Source organism: Erinaceus europaeus, chromosome 4, assembly GCF_950295315.1.
Source record: "Erinaceus europaeus chromosome 4, mEriEur2.1, whole genome shotgun sequence".
NCBI lineage: Eukaryota > Metazoa > Chordata > Mammalia > Eulipotyphla > Erinaceidae > Erinaceus > Erinaceus europaeus.
Window position 1 is genome coordinate 92,153,390 of NC_080165.1, and position 20,081 is coordinate 92,173,470.

The window sequence follows — 20,081 nt, forward strand, 5'->3', positions numbered from 1 at the left end:
TCCAGCCAGATGCTCACATATTGTCCCTGTGAGCCTTATGTGGAGGCATCTCTTCCACTGAAATGCTGTTTTATCAGGAAGATATGCCTGATTGGGTGGCGGTGCCATTTCCTCTCTGCTGTGCATGGTCCTCATGGTGCCCTGATGTCGGTGTTCAGGCTAAGCTACTTCATAGTGTACTTCTGAGAAATTAGGTTACTTTCAAAGAGTATATTTAAGTGATCTTTTTCATACACCAATCAGGTGATCATAGATGAACCACACATCATGTACAAAATTCTGGGGCATCCTTATCCCTCTAGTACAAATCTGAGGCTTGAGGTAGACTGAGCAGTCTCTTCCTTGAGTTCTGTTCTATGGGTCCAGCACACCTGATTGTAAAGATTAACTATTATTTATCTGTTATTTCTGTAGGGGAACAAAGTTTGTGCTGCTGGTTATGGCTACTTTTTTCATCTTGTGACCAGTAAAACATCACAAGCTCCTCTTTTGTCCTTTGCTCAAAATGTTGCATATTCCTGTGCAAGGTAATGTTGGGGGAAGCCATCTACATTTTGTGCACAAGTCTAGAGTTGTCATATTTGTGCAGAACACTTAAAAGGATGGTACAACTTTTAGTGTTGGGATAAGACTTGATGATGTTTTTGTGTGAGCAGTTTGGATCATAAACACTTTATAATGAAAGAAAAGGAAAGGGCCAGGGCAGTCACTTGAGAAGGCAGCAGGACAGAATATTTCTTTTGTGACTAGTGGAAAATACAACAGACAAAGCAATAAAGCTAACAAGGGATTGGGAGCAATTGGTAGTGCAGAGCCTTTGAGAAGCAGATGGACCTGAACTAAGGAGTAGCAAAAGGAGATGAGCTTCAGAGAAGCAGATCTTTGCCAGTGACTTGAACTCTTCAAGATGAACAAGGTCTTGGGGACACAAAGTGGAATAGGGGATTTGAGGAACATTAAAAAAAAAGAGTTTTAGAGTCAGACCCTGAATCAAATTCAGACTTTGCTCCAGGTAAATTACCCCCCCCCCCTTTTTCGGTCAGATCCCTTATTTGTAATACGGGGAACATATTTACATGAAATTTAATATGGAAATTAGAGGTGGCTTATATGAAGTATCTATGAGAACATGTAGAATCTAGGGAGTCTAATTGATAGTTATAAATAATTATGGTTACTGTATAGCAAAACTGCTGTAATAAAAACATAAGGATCATAGAATAAGGATTAACACATTTTCTAGGTAGGGCTAAAATGCCAGGGAATTAGCACTTGTGTTGAGAACTTGTCACCATGAGTAAGAGGTGCTATTTCTGGTCTTTGCCACTGTGGTCTACTTTTATTTGCAGATATATAGAGAGTGAAAGAGACTAAAGCATCAAAGCTTCCTCCAGTGTATTGGGGGCTGTACATGTTTCTGGGTTGCATACATGGTGAAGCAAAGTGTCATACCCAAGTGTGCTATTTTGCCAGGCCTGTGAAGTTATTTTTAATGTTTTTTGTTTTTGTTTTTTTTTATCTACAGCTTTCCCTTGTTCATTAGGTTTATTTTGTCCTTTTTCCAATGTGAATATGTAGGATGCCTATAGCACAGAAGCTATCTAAACTTCATTAATTTGTATTGCTTTTTAGGTATGGGCTTTTTGTGTTCCCTAAGTATCAGCCACCTTGGGACGATGTCACTGGTCCAACTCTGTTCCAGAACTTCATGGTTTGGGGAAGTGCAGGAGGTGCTCGGGTAAGTTTGTTTAATCATTATTGTTTTTTTATGGTGATTAATAATAAGTCTCTATTTGAAAAGGGGTTATATAAGGTTGAATGAAATATTTCAATGGTATCAGAAGTTTGCAGAGTTGATTGCACATAGAGGTATGTGCTAAATAGTTGCTGAATAAACAAATCACTTGTTAGCAACCTAGGGTCAGTTCATTTCTTATATGATGACTTTTCAGCAATTTTAATATAAGTCCACAGAATCACAGAGATGTACAGCCTGGAGGAATCATAGAGGTCATCCATCCCTTCTCTCCAATGATTTAGAGAAAAAAATATTAAGGATCAGAAAGTAAAGAGACTTGCGAAAAGATCACACAGCTGATTAAAAGCAAAATCAGGTGCAGACACAAATAATTCTCCCTTAAGAGAAAGTTCATATTCAGTCATTTACTTCTCATTACACAGTGATTTTCTTATTAGGGAGCTCTATTTTTGAGAGCATAGCTATTATACAGGGTCATTATTTGGTGATACATAAAGAAGATGTACACTTGACCTCTACCACTTGCACATCTGGAGCTTAGGGTACATAGGTGAACTGTTTACAAGAAATAGAATAAAACCATACTATCAAGTCACAATAAGAAAGTCAGCTATTTATGTTATATATTCAGTAAAGAAAATATATGGATGGTGAAAAGCCCAATATAAAAAACTAGTGGAATATAGGACAAATTTTAATTGCGTTTGTTTAGTATTTAATTTTATAAAGTAATTTTCCCCATAGATTCTGTAATTTTAGGTGTGACACATTCAGCTGAAAAAATTGTTGAATGCTCTCTTATTTTGAAAAGCTATTTATGCCTTGAATATGATTATATCTGTGTCTCTGCTCTTGAATGACTTTGCTCTAGAGGAACACAACCTAATAAAACAAATATATGGTATATGACCACTAAAGGTAATTTTTTTCAAGCTCTGCAACCAGAAAGGTTAAAATCAAGACCAAAATCAGGACCAAAAATCATATGAAATAATGTTCAGCACAATTAGTTCTTTCAGATATACAAATCAAAATTACAATGAGATTCTACTTCACATCCACTTAGATGACACAAATTAAAATTAAAATGTGTAACAAGGATGTGAAGAAACCAAACCTTATCATATGCTGACTGGTGCACTTTTGAAATGGTCTAGATGTTTGGAAAATGGTGTGACACTACTGAAATGATCAAGAATAACACCATATGATCCATCAGTTCTACTCCTATGACTGTCAATGACAAATTAAGACATATGTCTACACAAATTTTTCAAAGTGTTTACTGCAGAATTATTCATAATAGCTAAGGGTGGAATAATTCTAATTGCTCAATAATGAATACAATATGTTATATCAATGCAATGGAATATTTTTTGACCATAAAATGGAACAAAGTGCTGATATATACTTCAAAAAGGATGAATCTGGAAAATGTCGTGCTCAGTTCTTTAAGGCTGTCATAAAAGTCAACATACATGATGCCACTCATACTGAAATCCAGTGGCCCAAGAGATGACACAGTGAATAAAGCACTGGACTCTCAAGCATGAGATCCCAAGTTCAATCCCCAGCAGCATATATACCACAGTGATGCCTGGTTCTTTCTCTCTCATCTTATGTTTCTCATTAATAAATAAAATAATAATAATAATAATAATAGTAAAAGGAAATCCAGAGATACTTATGCACATCTATGTTCACAGAAGCACAGTTTGTAGTATCTAAAACTTGGGAGCAACCCAGATGTCCAACTGATGAGTGGCTAAGAAATTTGTGTACTAGGGGCCAGGAGAACAGTGCACAAAGATGCAGGTTCAAGCTCCTAGCCTCTGCCTACATTTCTATAGAAGCATTTCTGTGTATTATAACCCTGTTGTTGATGTAGGAAGAGGAAGTTTCTGGTGCTCTCTGTTTGGCCATCTTGGTTCTACATTCTGCCCATGTACCTTAATTTTATTTATCTAAGTAATGCTATGCAGTTAACCCAAGGCCTCACACAGGTATACAAAATCACTGAATCATCTCCCTGGATCAATTTTTATTCTATAATTTGAGAGAGAAAGAGAATGAAAGTGAGGCCAAAATAACACCTGATCTGCCTGATGCTGCCCATGGTGCTCCTATATTGTATCAGGATTGAATCTAGGGTCTCACGTTGCCGGACTAGCTAGCTTCGTGGGTGGGAGACAGACGACCAGGGACTCATGGCTGAGTGGTACGCACATCAGTCTTTATTCATGCAGAATGCAGCACAATCTAAGCCATCTAAGCTAAACTAACTATAATCACAATCCTGTCCTTATATATATACTAGCCAAGTAGGGTGGAAACAGAATGTGATGTAGAGAGGGTGGAGCGAAAAGTGACTGGTGCAAATCAGGGTGTACTGCGAGAGGGGGCAGAGCAAAAAGACATCATGAACCAGTGGGGATTAAACCAATGCCCTGCAGGCAGGGTAGTGCTTAGTTAACAGTGGTTATGTAAATAGAATACAGTGTTAAGCAGGGGGGATTAAACCAATGAAACAGAAGGGGTTTTTAGAGGCAGAATTAGAAGCATACCAACATCACATATGGTAAGTCGTGTGCTTTCTACACTAGTTCCTCTCCAGGGCACCTACCATCCTCCTTTTGTACATAAATCCTGAGGAAGATTACATGATAATATATCACACCTGACAACTGATGAATTTCAGTTCAGGTGATATGATGACCCTTCTATTTATAAGTTAATGAGATTTGAAAAAAAAACTCCTTTTCACCATGTCTTATAAATACAGGCAGTTCTTTTAGAATAGGGCAGCTAGATGAGAGCATACTATGAAAACTATATTTGCAACACAGGCACATTTTACTAAGGCATATGGCTTATTTTTAAAAATCAACTGGTTTCTTAACTAATGTTAGTTATTAGTTGGTCTTGAATATAGGTCTATTTGGCCTAGACAGACACCTGTCATTTGTTAACAGCCACTGTCAAGCTACCAGTTCATACCACAGCAGTCTTGTTTAAATAAACTTCAGCAATCTATCATTTCATAAAATCTTTTATTAAAAATAAAATTCATAAAACTCCACATACATACTTGAACACATAACATCTTGAAACTTCACACATGAAGACCGACAGGTTGAAGCACTATACTATTAGATGAGATATCTTGACCTTAATTAGTAAGAAATTGAAACTTAAAATTATATATGTAATTGTGACTCTAATTATTATATTAATTGTGACCCTTGAATTCCACTTTGACAGTAAGGACAATTAAACTGAGACCTATAAGAAGTTAAATGTCTTTCCTAAGATGACACTGCTTCATAATATAAAGGGTAGATGAAAATCAAGGCCTCTAGTTTCCAGGCTAATGGTATTGTTTTAGTTATAACTAGTTGATTTGTTAATATTTAGCTTCTGTTTTGATCAAATAACCCAAGTTGAGGTAACTATATGTAATATAACATTTTGAACTAATACCCCCAAAATTATGTCAATTATTTCATAACTACTATTTTCTGAAAATGTTAGTTTCCTATACTAAACTGAGGAAAATGTTGAGTTCTTGATATTCGTGTTCCATTTATTTATTTATTTATTTTAGTGATTGACAGTGTGTTTATTTTACAAGTTTTACAGCTTGTGAGGTGACTGCCCCTGTAGGTGGAAAGCCAGGAGCTCGAACTGGTATCCTTATGCCGGTCTATGTGCTTAGTGCCATGTGTGTTTAACCCACTGTGCTACCGCCCAACCCCCAGTACATTTCTATAGAAATATTTCCATGTATTATAACCCTGCTATTGCTGTAGGAAGAATTCACACTGCCCTCTTCTCAAAAATATTTGTTTATTTATTTATTGGACAGAGAAAGAGAAATTAAGAATCAAGGAGGAGATAGAGAGGGAGGGAGGGAGAAAGAAAGACGATTGTAGCACTGCTCCACCACTCCTGAAGCTTTCCTTTTGCACTTGGGGACCAGGGACTTGAATCTGGGTCCTTGTGCATTGTAACATGTCTGATTCCTGCACTGACCCCTTTTTCTCATTGTATTGGCTTCACCAATTTGAGCTGACTTTACTTTTCAGCTAGAAAGAGAGAATAAGGGAGACAGAAACAGAAGGAGAGAGGGAAAGATACCACCACAGCACTAAAGCTTCCTGGGAAGTGGTGAGGGTCAGTTCAAGTCTGGGTCACTTGCATAACAAAGTCTTGCTATCTTGCTGGCACTACATCAATCTTTTTTTAAAAAGTATTTATGCATTTATTTATTTCCCCTTTTGTTGCCCTTGTTTTATTGTCGTAATTATTGTTGTTATTGATGTTATCGTTGTTGGATAGGACAGCGAGAAATGGAGAGAGAAGGGGGAGACAGAGAAGGGGAGAGAAAGACACCTGCAGACCTGCTTCACAGCTTGTGAAGCAACTCCTCCGCAGGTGGTGAGCCAGGGGCTGGACCGGGATTCTTACGCCAGTCCTTGCACTTTGCGCCACGTGCGCTTAACCCGCTATGCTACAGTCTGACCCCCAACATCAATCTTTTAAGTTTGTCAGTTATTATGAGGAAAAAAAAACATGAGGAAGGTGGGGAATTATCAAAAGGAATTTGTACTCATGCCACTCGGAATGTCTCTACAGAAATTGTGGACAAAATCTAAAATGTAGTGCACTGCATTCATCTATACACAATTAGGAAAAGCTACTACAGAATTGCAAGAAAATCAAGAATCAGATCTTTGCCATAACACATTCTTTTATTTAATAGATTTTCAGAAGTCGCAATCTTCACCTGAAAAACTTCCAAGTTTATTCATGCAGAGATTTTGGAATTGACATCTTGGAAAGTGATGCAAATACTACAGTCACAGACAGTTTCCTACTTGGTCATTTTGCCCACAAGGTAAGAGCTTAACAGTGATTGCCTTAGGCTGGCCATCAAAATAGAATCATTTATGTTTGGTTCCATTGTGATTTAGGATATGCAATTTTTCACAACATTGATGAAATCTTGAATTTTCTTAAGTAATTTTTATTAAATTATTAATAAATTTTCATAAATGTCATTAATAATTTTCATAAATTATTTTGTGGCATGATCAAAATTATGACGCCCATCTAATTACAGGGTGAATATTGAGTCGACATAATAGTGTATCACAATTTCCAAAAGAAGAAGTACTTTTAAAATTTTATTATTTTTTTATTTGTTATTGGATAGAGACAGAGAGAAATTGAGAGAGAAGGGGTAGACAGAGAGGAAGAGAGACAGAGAGACACCTGCAGACCTGCTTTACTGCCTGTGAAGCGACTCCCCTGCAGGTGGGGAGCCAGGGCTCGAACCAGGATCCTTAAGCCAGTCCTTGTGCTTTGCGCCACATGCGCTTAACCCACTGCACTACAGCCCGACTCCCAAGAAGAAGTACTTTTATTCAAGTGAACATTTTTATGAGAATTATTTAATTTTTCTAATAACATTACTGGTATTGAACAGTGGTAATATTTATATAAAGTGATGGTTATCGCAAGTTTTTTCACTCATTCCCTTGATAGGTGTCAGCACACCACACCTGCCACACCTACCATCAACTTACCCTTTTTCTTCATCAGAGAGCACCCTACCTTATAGAGTTAGGGTGTTAAGACACTGTTGGGTGTGGGGTGGGTCTGATACTGTGGTATCCCTCCTTCTTTCTATCTTTCTCTCTATCTTTACTTAATTTTTTTTTAATTACAGGAATAGTAAAATCTCTCCGTGAGACACTAACTCACTGAGTTCTCAAAAATAAACAAACAAAAAATGCATGCATCTTTGGGTAATTTCATACTCAATATTAACATTATGTTTTGATGGGAAGAGCCATTTGTTGCTGTTTTGTTGTCATCACTGCTCTGGATCTAAGCTTACCTTTTCAGATAAATAGATGATAGATAGATAGATAGGCAGACCACAGCAACAAAGCTCCTCCCCCTCCAATACCATACTAGTCCTATTTGGTTTACCAAGGGCTCAGACCTGGGTTGCTCTTGTAGCAAGGCAGACATCCTTTCAGTTGAACTATTTCACCCTGGGTGAATAAATATTCAGTATGTGACTTTAATATACTAAAAAGGAAGTGCACTATGTCACACTATGAATTCTAATTTGGTTTTTAGTTTGTTATACCTTTTGTCCTAGCATTTTGCTACACTAGCATCCGTTTTCACACTCCCCAAAATGTCAAGATTTGGATATAAATTATGATCAGTCTACTTTTAGAAATATATGCAGACATACTTATAAATATATTCAGATACTGATTTTTTAATTGTGTGACCCAGCCTCGAGCCAGGTCCCCACTGTATTGAAGGAATCTTTGGTTTTTTCTCTCTCTCTTCTTTGTCTTTTTTGCCTTCTCTGTCTCTATTACAAAAGTATATATATGTGTGTGTGTGTGTGTGTGTGTGTGTGTGTGTGTGTATAGTAGAATGTTTTTTATAAGTCTTATTTTGTAATTGATTAGAGCAGATGACACCACTTTAAAAACTATCAGATTCAGACAGATGCTAATGGGGTTGTTTTACTCTTTCTCTTATTTCTCTAAGGGCTACTTCTCATTTTCACTTGTGGATTTGTCTTCTTCAATTTAGACCTTTCATCTTTTTTGTTTCCCTAAATTCAATTGTAGGGCCCCTTCTCTTCTCAATATACTTGCTCTCCCTGGGAGAAATCTCATTTTCTCTAGTGGTTTCAATTATCATCCACATGTTGATGCCTCCCATATATTTGCATTTATTTCTACCATCTTACTTCTATGCTTCTCAACTTGCAATCAGTTTCTTCATTTTTTTTCTTGCTTACTTTCCAAACTTGATTTGTCTTATATTGAGTAAGCCTTTCATTTCTGTACTTACTCATTTGAAAGTTATCTATTCTACTGTGATTCTTTTTGTGACTGGATTTAAATTTTTAACATTCCTACCTGTCTGAATAAAGGCTAAATTATATTGACACTGTTAAACTTTACCTGTGCAGTTCAAAAAATTAAACTCTCTTAATTTCTTTCTTCAATCTCTCCATCTTGTATGTAATTTTTCTGTACTGTTTATTCTTTTAAGCAAGTAAACCCTTCATGGAAATATGAATTCATGGAGAAATGTGAACAACTGACAGGAGATAATTCATTAAATACTATTTTTCTTTCCTTCCTTTTTCTCCTTTGGCATGGGGGGGCTCACACTAGTACAATTGCATTGCTCCAGGAAGACACCCCTCCACCCCTGTTTTCAGAGGGAGAGAGGAAGAGGTACCACAGCACCACTCTACAATTTGTGAAGGTAATTTGTGCTGTGCATGGGTCTTCCATGTTGTGTGAGGGGCTCAGTTTGGGGCTTAAATGTATGGCAAAATGTGTGCTTTACCATATGAACCATCTTTGGTGACTCAGCAGATTTGGAAACCTTTTTATACCACTTATATTTAAAAAAATAAATATTCCAACTTCTCTGAAGTTCCTTCATTCCTTCTTGCTTTTCAATCTCAACCTCCAGACCTATCCCCAGCCAAAAAGAAACCATTATTCAGACTTTTAACAACAAAGATTACCTTCAATTTTGTTTTTTGAAATTTATATAAATGAAACTGTAGAGTGTGTCATTCATTTGTATCTCACTTCTTTGGTATAGAATTATATTTATGCTATTCATCTATTTTTTACAACAATTTATTTTACTCATTGTTATGTGGTATTCTTTGGATAATTTTAGCATCTTGCTTTTTAATTTAATTCAATTTAATTTCTTATTGCCACCAGGGTTATTACTGGGGATTGGTGCTTGCATGACAAATCTACATCTCTCAGCAGCCAGCTCTCTCTCTCTCTTCCTCTATCTCTGTCTCTCTCTTTTGCCTGCTCACACCCTTCCTTCTTTCTTTCTATTGTCAACAGGGTTATCACTGAGGCATGGTGTAGGTACTACCAATCTACTGATGGTATGCATGAGACCCCTTCTGTTTCATTTGGTTTAAATCCCCCCTGCTTAACACTATTCTATTTACATAACCACTTCATTCTATTTACATAACCGCTGTTAACAGGCACCTCCCTCCAGGGCATTGGTTCAATCCCCACTGTTTCATGATATGTTTTTGCTCCACCCCCCCTCCTTGTCACACCCTGATCCTCTCCTTGTCACACTCTGATTGTCACCAGTCACTTTTCTCTCCACCCTCTCTATGTCACACCCTGTTTCCACCCTACTTGGCAAGTATATATAAAGACAGCATTGTGAGTTTTAGAGTAGTTTACCTTGAGTTTAGCTTAGCTCGTCTTAGATTGTGCTGCGTCCTGCATGAATAAAGAGATACTGCCTATAACCCAGCCATGAGTTCCTGGTCGTCTGTTACCCGCCCATGAAGCTAGCCCGGCGAAAACAACCTAATCCGTCAAAAACAACATATGGCGCCCGAACAGGGACTGAAATAAGCCCTGAAACATGGACCGGCATCAACGTGGGACCCTACCCCCCCCATCGTCCAGATAAGTAAACTTGGCTACCCATCCACCATGGGTTGCCTTTCTACTTACGAAGAGGTTTGCCAAAGCCTCTACTGTTTCATCATGAGACAGTTACTCTGTCTCTGGAACATTTTGCTCTGGGCCAAACTTTGTTTCCCTGACTGGGAACTTTGGTTTCTTATGACCGGGATCATAGAGCTTGGGAGATGCACGGAGATTTCTCCTTGGACTTTCTGGATTCCCTCTCCCATGTTTCCTGAGGAAAAGGACTACATTTTGCTCCAGGCCACAGTTTGGTTCTTTATGACCGTGATCGTAGACCTTGGGATATGCATGGGGATTTCCCCTGGAACTTTCTGGACTTCTTCTCGAATGTTTCCCATGGAGAAGGACTACTCTAATTTGAAGAACATTCTCGAGTACCCTGGCAGTTCCCAAGTATGGAGACACGTGGTTAGTTCTACTCTCCTGATTGGATTCTTTCTTCGATGGGAAGACGCTTTTAAAAATGGGTGCCTGAAGCAATCCAGCAGGAACAGTCAGAAACACCCTAAATGGAATTTCGAGGAGCTTTTTGGACTAGGTCGCCCTCCGGGGATTCTTAATCCTACATGGTGAGATCTTGATAATCTGGTTCAAGTTGCGTTTCATAAGAGAATGATTTGAATGACTGAATTTTTGTTTGACATTGACTTAAAAAAAAAAAATGCTGGACGCAGCCATGATTTCTAGAGACATCCAGAAACAATCCAAAAAGTTGTATTTTCCCTCCTTTGATTTCTCTTTTACGTCTTGACATGAATCTGAAACGTTTAATCCTGAAAACTGTATGAGTTATGGGTGGGGCAGATAGTGCAATGATTATGTTAATTATTCTCATGCCTAAGGCTTTTAACCATGGTTCTTCTGTTTACCTTTCCACATTTTATTGAGTTTAAACTGTTTTAACAACCTTAAAATCATACTAGAAAGGACTTCCAATTATAATGGAGTTATCAATTATAGTAAACTTCTAATCTGCTACAAGTTTTGTTTGACAAGTAAGTGAATTTCAGCTGTCAAAGTCTTCACATGAAAAAGCATCTACTCAAATGAAAATTTCTGGAAATCCATTTGGACCCCTGTTCTCTGACATCGCCCCCGGAAACCAATGAGGAGACCTGGCACGACCTGAAGAAACAGATTCACAGACTCCAAAGCTCGCTCTCTACAGAAAAGCAGAATTCTGGTGGCCGACATTCCCCATCGAGACAAACGTGCAGCATTTCATCCTCTGGCATTTTCTTCCGTGGTCATCTACTTTGAACTGACACTTCCATGGGACTTACTGGTACACACTGCTGTGTTTCTCAAAGACTAACTTCAGCCAATTGCCTTGAGACTTTATAGACCATGTCCCCTCGCCTGCAGGCTCTGTCCCAGAGGCAGAAAACTCCCCCTCCTTATTAGGTTATGCCCACAGAGGCATGAAGTGCCCCAAGAGGCAAGAGATGCTCACAGAGGCAGGAAACGCCCTTTGAGGCAAGAGATGCCCCCAGAGGCATGAAGCGTTCCCAGAGGCAAGAAATGCCCTTTCGCCTGCTAGGCCTTGCCCTTTGAGGCAAGAAAAGCTCCCCTTGGCATCACGCTGGTTATTGCTGCTCACCTATTTTGTTTTCCATGTCTTATGCCAGTTCTTTTGAAAATGCCTGTACGATATAGGTTTCTGTTCACCCCACAATGGCCATTAGTTAAAAAGAAAGGGGGAATTGATGGTATGCATGAGACCCCTTCTGTTTCATTTGGTTTAAATCCCCCCTGCTTAACACTATTCTATTTACATAACCACTTCATTCTATTTATATAACCGCTGTTAACAAGCACCTCCCTCCAGGGCATTGGTTCAATCCCCACTGTTTCATGATATGTTTTTGCTCCACCCCCCCTCCTTGTCACACCCTGATCCTCTCCTTGTCACACTCTGATTGTCACCAGTCACTTTTCTCTCCACCCTCTCTATGTCACACCCTGTTTCCACCCTACTTGGCAAGTATATATAAAGACAGCATTGTGAGTTTTAGAGTAGTTTACCTTGAGTTTAGCTTAGCTCGTCTTAGATTGTGCTGCGTCCTGCATGAATAAAGAGATACTGCCTATAACCCAGCCATGAGTTCCTGGTCGTCTGTTACCCGCCCATGAAGCTAGCCCGGCGAAAACAACCTAATCCGTCAAAAACAACAATCTACCACTTCCCATAGCATTCCCCCCCTTTTTTCTTTTCTTTTCTTTTTTTTTTTTTTTTTTTTGCCTTATGGTTATTGCTGGGGCTTGGTGCCTGCACTATGAATCCACTGCTCCTGGAGGCTACTTTTTTCCCTTTTGTTGCCCTGGTTGTTGTTTTTTTTTTTTTTTAAATCATTGTTGGGGTTATTATTGTTGTTGTTATTGATGTCGTCATTGTTGGATAGGACAAAGAGAAACTGAGAGAGCAGGGAAGACAGAGATGAGGAGAAAAAGACAGACACCTGCAGACCTACTTCACCACTTGTTAAGCGACTCCCCTGCAGGTGGGGATCCAGGGGCTCGAACTGGGATCCTTATGCTGGTCCTTGTGCTTTTTGCCACCTGCACTTAACCTGCTGCACTACCGCCCAACTGATCCCCACCCCCCGCATTCTATTTTATTTCCTACGACAGAGAGAAATTGAGAGGGGAGAGTGAGAGAGAGGAAGATAGAAAGATAGAGACCTGCTTTACTGTTTCTCTGCAAGTGGAGAGCAGGGACTTGAACTAGTACTTTAGCAGGGAAATGTGTGCACTCAGTTGGTATGCCACCACCCCTTCTTTTTTTTATATTTAACAGGACATAGAGGTGAAGGGAAGACACAGTGGTAGAGAGACAGAGACACCAGCAATATTGCTTCACATCTCATAAAGCTTCACCCCTACAAGTGGGGACTGGGACTTTGAACCAGGTCCTTGAGCATGGTAATGTGTGAACTCAACAGGCTGTGCTACCACTCCCATGGGATTTTTGTCATTTCAATATGAATGCCTTAGTGTGGCTTTTTGTTATGCTTTAGGTGAGACTTTTTAGTCTGGAAAATTATATCTTTCTTTCTGGAAGTTTTCTCCAGTTATTTCTTTGAGAATTCTTTTTTTCCTTTTTAAAAACTATTGCTACTTGGATATTGGGTATCCTAATGTACTTTTTAAAAATAATTATTAGTGCTTTACTATTGATTTACATTTGGAGTCTAATTTTCTCTTTGTTTTTATGTTCTACTTTCAGGGTACTTCCAATTTTTCTATTCAACTTCTTAATTTTGCTTTCCTGTTTTTTTTTTCTTCTGGCACTTCACTCTTTAGGTTATTCTTGTTACATGAATGTTTTGTAAGTTTATTTCTCTGCTGTCATTGATTATCATTTTTAAGTTTTCTTTTGACTGTTATTCAGGTTTAGTTTTCACTAGACTTCCTTGTTCATTGAATATTACTGTCTTTCGTATTGGAAACTGCTGGCAAGTCACTAAATTATTTTGTATCTATAATTTTATCTTCAGCAATTGTATAGATGGAACTATATGCACCAGAGCACCAAACTGATAAAACAGGCACATTTTTCTCCATATCTGTGAGTTTTCTTACAGCATTCTGGCTTCTTCCCATATTACAACATTATGCATGTTAGAATTATTGGTATGTCTATATTGCCCCAGCCTCAGTGAGTATAGGTGTATGTGTATACCATGTGATGGAAGGGTGTCTGGTGTAAGGTTGGCTCCTATATCATGTGCTGAACTGTTAGGATATTCTCTGGACACTCATAACCCTAAACAAAAGAAATGTATTTAAAAATAAATATATGAATACAAATGATTTTTTAATATTATAAGTGTTTAAATCTTTATCTAGAAATTTGGTGAATTTCTTTTGCCTTTTTAAAAATTTACTTATAAAATGGAAATATTGACAAGACCATAGGATAAGAGGGGTACAATTCCACAAAATTCCCACTGCCAGAACTTCATATTCCATCCCCTCCCTTGAAAGCTTTCCTATCCTTTGTCCCTCTGGAAGCATGGACCTAGGATCATTATGAGGTGCAGAAGGTGGAAGGTATGGCTTTTGTAACTGCTTCTCCACCGAACATGGGTGTTGACAGGTCGATCCATACTCCCAGCCTGTCTCTCTCTTTCACTAGTGGGGCAGGGCTCTGGGGAAGCAAGGCTTCAGGACACATTGGTGGGGTTGTCTACCCAGTGAAGTCAGGTTGACATCATGATAGCATCTGGAACCTGGTGGCTGAAAAAGAATTAAGATATAAAACAGAAAAAATGTTAAATAATCAGGAACCTAAAAGGAAGAATACTGCAGATGAGATTTGGCATCTCCATTGTGGAAAAAGCTTGTGGGTCTATTTTAGATATATTCCAAGGGGCCTATGACTTTTACTAATTTTTGCCTGAGCCCAACAGCTAACATGCAGGTAGACCCAAGGTATTGTCTGGGGAGATGGTGTAAGAGTTAGAAGAAGGGATGGAAAGCTGGGTCAGGAAGCAGAGTTGCTCTCAAATGGGAAAGGTATATATAGTTAACTGTAAACCCCATCCAATTGATCTGAGGCCCATATCTGTTGCAGGAGCCTGTGTAACCTCTCCATCCCTATAGGTATAAGTTCGCATTCTGTAATCATGGCTAGGAACATTCTAGGCTTCACTCATTCAGGACCCATCTTCTTTGAGTGGTAGAGTATGTTGTCCAGGCTCCCTTCGGAGAGTGGAGCTGTTCCTACCATTGTTGATCTACATTGAGGACAAGGTCATATAGGGGCCCACAAAGGATATATATATCCTTTGTGGATATATATATACTGTTACTGATGGAGATGACCAGTGACAGTGGAGGGTAGGAACTGTTAGAGAGATGTCTAGGCCCATCAAGTCTGTGTGGGAATCCCAGGATTACCTGAATAGGGCCCCAGGTTATTGGGGTGGCCTGGTAATGACCCAAAAAAGTCTTCATTAAAACATGCCAATCTCGAAAAAAGGGGAAGATGGCGGACTGAGAAGCTGCACGTGGCGTGAGCTCTGATCACATCTTCTGGAAACGGTTCCAGATGCCACCAGGATGCTGGCTAGGCTTCCCTGGATTGAAGACCCCACCAATGTGTCCTGGAGCTCAGCTTCCCCAGAGACACACCTTACTAGGGAAAGAGAGAGGCAGACTGGGAGTATGGACCGACCAGTCAACGCCCATGTTCAGCGGGGAAGCAATTACAGAAGCCAGACCTTCTACCTTCTGCAACCCTCAATGATCCTGGGTCCATGCTCCCAGAGGGATAGAGAATGGGAAAGCTATCATGGGAGGGGGGGGGGTTATGGAGATTGGGTGGTGGGAATTGTGTGGAGTTGTACCCCTCCTACCTTATGGTTTTGTTCATTAATCCTTTCTTAAATAAAAAATTTAAAAAAAAACATGCCAATCTCTTGCCCTTATCCAGATTTTCCTTACTTTGTCTGACAAGGTTAGCCTTGGAATGATTGAGGGAAGTCAAATAGGTGGTAGTATATAGGTCTAAGTAGAAACTATTTGATTAGGTACTTTATGGTGTCTTTGTAAGGTCTTTCTATTTGTTTGCTGCATTTATTGACTCACTGCAAACTATTGTACAAATTTGGTGATTTTTATGTGATCATAAAAATATTGTAGGGACATAACTCTTGTTTATTTCAACTAACTTGGATTTCAACTAACCCTGGATTCCTTATATGTTGTTTTTCTTAAAATCATAGTCTCTAAGAACCTGTTACCAACAATAACATTAAGTGAGGATTTAGTATATGTTACCTTTGTAATTGACTTTAATAAATCTCAAATATCTTCTTAACCATTTGTGTAAAAATTTTTTTATGAAAATAAGTTTTCACTTCTCTTAGAAAATACGTGATAATTAATGAGATTGGAAGATAAAATATGTTTAGTTTTATAAGGAACTGTCAATTTCCCAGTGTTTACACCATGTTTAATTCTCACCAGAAGTATTATGAATGCTTCAGTTGATTCTTTCATCAACACTTAGTTATTCTCTCTCTCTGTATACATACACACACACACACACACACACACATACTATTAATTTTTTTTTTTTTTTACCAGAGTGTTTCTCAGTTCAGACTTATGGTGGTATTGGGAATTGAACCTTGGACCTTTGGTACCTCACGCATGAAATTCTTTTTTCCATAATCACTATACTATCTCTCCAGTACTTATTGACATTTTTCTTAATTTAATCATTAAAACATGCTTAGTATATATTAGTGTGACCTTTTGCCATACGTGTTACCTATAAATGTTTCATTTTCACAATCTATAGCTTGTCTTTTTATTCTATTAGTTGGTTTTATTTATGCATTATAAATTGAATTTCATGTGGTCATTTTTCTTACTTCTCTTCATTTTTTCTCTTCTAAATCAAATCACAGAGAAGCTTATGTATGTCAGCTGGGATCAAAACTCCCAAACGATGGGAACTGACAGTATCTAATACAACCTTTCTTAATTTTGATTTCACTGATTGTGTGGCCATCAAGACCTGTTCAGGCTGTTCTCAAGGGCAGGGTAAGTTCCTCAATTACATAAGACAAACCTTGATAAGGTCAGTCAGTTATAGAGTAAGTTTGGTAAATAAAATTGATTTATGAACAATAGAGATTTTTGAACTATGTGTGTAAGTACACTTATACATGATGCTTTAAATAAATATTATTAAGGCGTGAATGTATACACCTGTAAATAAATCTTTTCCATATTGTCTTTTCATATTTGATGTCTAGTGTTAGTAACATGTACAACATGGTCATGTTTCATATCATATAAGACAATATTGATGGCACATATGGCAGATGATTCATCTTCTTTTTTAAATTTTTATTATCTTTATTTATTTATTGGGTAGAAATAGTCAGAAATTGAGAGGGAAAAGGGTGCTAGGGAGAGAGACAGAGAGACACTTGCCACACTGCTTCACCCTTGCAAAGCTGTGGGAATGGGGCTCGAACTTGGGTCCTTCACATTGTAATGTGCGCTCAACCAGGTGTGCCACCAATCAGCCCCAGATGATTCATCTTCTAACCAATGAATAAACATAGTATCTATAAATACTGTACAGAACTATAAATATCATTTTTCTTCTCTGTGACTTATTAATTTTATTTTTAACATTTTATTTATTTATTTTTTGATAGAGAAAAATTGAAAAGGAAGGGAGGATAGAGAGGTAAAGAGAAAGAGAGATACCTATAGCACTACTTCTTCATTCATGACGCATCCCTACTGGAGGTGGAACCGGGGTTTGAACATGGGATCTTGTGCATGGTAACATTCGTACTCCACAGGGTGTTCCATAATCTTATAATGTTGTAAGTCAATATTAAACCACAGATACAATGACTTATACATGGATTTTCTTTTGCCCAAATTTGGTTCTCTATTCCCATTGGCCAGTGAATACTATAGTGGTAAAATATTTTGAACCTTTCTTTCATTCAGTTATAAGTTTATATATGATAGTTCTCTTGAAATTTCCTTAAAAAGAGTAGGTGCTCCCACACTGACTCTTGCAGCTTCCTGATTGTCTGTGGAGACATGATGCTTTTGTGTCTGCTACAGACTTAGTTTTAAGAAGGTCAAGGTCATGTCTCAAAAATGCAGTAGGACCTAACAGCCTGGTGCATATAGATTCACTGATTGAATTAATGGTTTTGGAGATATATAAGCTAATATATATATATATATATATATATATATATATATATATATATAGAGAGAGAGAGAGAGAGAGAGAGAGAGAGAGAGAGAGAGAGGAATCTTCCCTGAAAGATCCAGAATTCAGGTTTCTCATGTTTTCAACAGCCTGAGGATGAATGTATACATAAAGAAAACCATAGGTATTCTTGTTAACTTGTTAGTCAACTCTCAGTGGTGCTGAGAAATATCTTGGCAGACTCATGGGGCAAGGTGAAAAGAAGTAGAAAGCAATTTAGTTGATTTGATCATTGTAAACAACCAAACCAAGTAATTCACATAAATATGCTCTTGTGGTTTGAATCACCAATTTAGGTAATTGTTTGTTTTTTTTTAATTAAATGAAAAATCAGTAAGTCTACTTTTTTCTGTATAGAAACAGTCAAAGTTTGTTTTTATTGGGTGGCATATGAGTTTGACATTGTAGAAATAAGACAGAAATAAAAATTGCTTATGGCAGTAACATTAAATGACAGTTCCCTAGTTCTCCACTGTTGTATCACTCACAACTCTCTCTCTCTCTCTCTCTCTCTCTCTCTCTCACACACACACACACACACACACACACACACACTATACACACACTACTCCTGTGCTCTTACTGTGTCATTTGATAGTCTTGGCTAAATCATCTCTTTCATTTGGTTTAAAGCTGTTTATTTCAGATTCTGTTGAAGGAATTTGGGAACATAAATATGGAAAACACATAGTTTTTTGCCCTCTGGGAACTCTTAATCTATATGCAAAGAAAAATATCTAAGCTGTCACTATAATGGAGTGTGATGAGTATAATATTGGAGGAGTGAATGGACTTGTGAAGAAAATACACAATGGGGGTGTGAGAGATTTCAGGAAGATAACTCTTAGGTTTTGAAAGGTGACCTGAACTCTTTAAAGAGGACTAGGCAAGAAAACATTTCTAGACATAAAGAGAAGCATATATGGTAACTAGAAATACCTAAGAGTAATTTGAGGAGTTGTATAAGAGTCCAATATGACTGATTTGTAGAGAAGCTGGTGGTTGTAGCATTAAATGAACTACAGAGATAGAATTGTAGTCTTGAATGATCATTTAATTCACTGAATGAACTATGGGATGCTGAATGAAACACTTATGGCTTCCACTTATTTGTATCTTAATGTTTATTTTCTTTTTCATCTATTTTACAGTGTACATATTAGTATAGTAGCATATATACTGAGATATGGGATCCGGCTTTTAAAATTTTAGTGATAAGTGTCTGAAAGTTGGAAGACCACCATCATGTTTTCTTCTTTGGCAACTGGACTAGTAACAGTATAGATGAATCACATGGAGGTTATGTGAGAGGGAAATGCTGCTAAGATATATAGCCCTAGAACTAATATTGAGCTATCAGGAACAAAAAGTCATACTGCATAGAAAAAGGGAAAATATGTCATGACTTTTTTGACAGCCCAATACTTAAAAGTATTTGTCCACATAATTGATTGCATGTTGCTTTTGGGAATAAATGCTCAAAGCACAGACCATAGAGGAACTGAAGCAGAAAAATTAAGTCATAGGACCTTTATACCTCAGAGCACAGGGTAAAATCCTCTGAGTTCTTACTAGACTTGCCAAGAAAGCATGTCAGCATCAAATGGAGGTTGCAATGAAAAAAATAAGTTTGATACTTATTTTGGTACTTAAGCATACATACTGAGAATTTACATGGCTGTAAATTCAAAAGAAAATTACATATTTCTACCCTGTACTGGGAATCCTAGAATAAAGGGGGGGGGGAGAGTTCACATGACAGACAAAGAGAAGTTGTTTTTTTTTTTTTTTTTTTGGTTATTGCTAGGGCTTTACCACGCCAGGCTGACGTTTGTAGTAGGAAGACAGATAGACAGTACATTCTATACACATGAGTAGGTGGAACTGTGATTACTTCTTTGGTTAAGAGAATGGTAAACTGAGTTAAGACAAAGACCTTTTTCTTAGCCTCTAGAGTCTTTATTATTTTTACCTTACAATAATGTGCTTTATTTATTTATTTAAGAATTTTAATTTTTATTATCTT

At 37.8% G+C, this 20,081-nt stretch overlaps 1 protein-coding gene across 8 annotated transcripts in view; it reads left to right on the forward strand.

The window, feature by feature from the left end:
* Positions 1 to 20,081, forward strand: part of PKHD1 (PKHD1 ciliary IPT domain containing fibrocystin/polyductin) — a 617,401-nt gene that overhangs the window by 285,175 nt on the left and 312,145 nt on the right. For all 8 annotated transcript variants that reach the window (XM_007516520.3, XM_060190048.1, XM_060190049.1 and 5 more), the window contains 4 exons: positions 415 to 527; positions 1,633 to 1,738; positions 6,522 to 6,656; positions 16,716 to 16,851. In XM_007516520.3, coding sequence (XP_007516582.1) covers positions 415 to 527; positions 1,633 to 1,738; positions 6,522 to 6,656; positions 16,716 to 16,851 — 490 coding nt within the window. The remainder of the gene's footprint in view (positions 1 to 414; positions 528 to 1,632; positions 1,739 to 6,521; positions 6,657 to 16,715; positions 16,852 to 20,081) is intronic.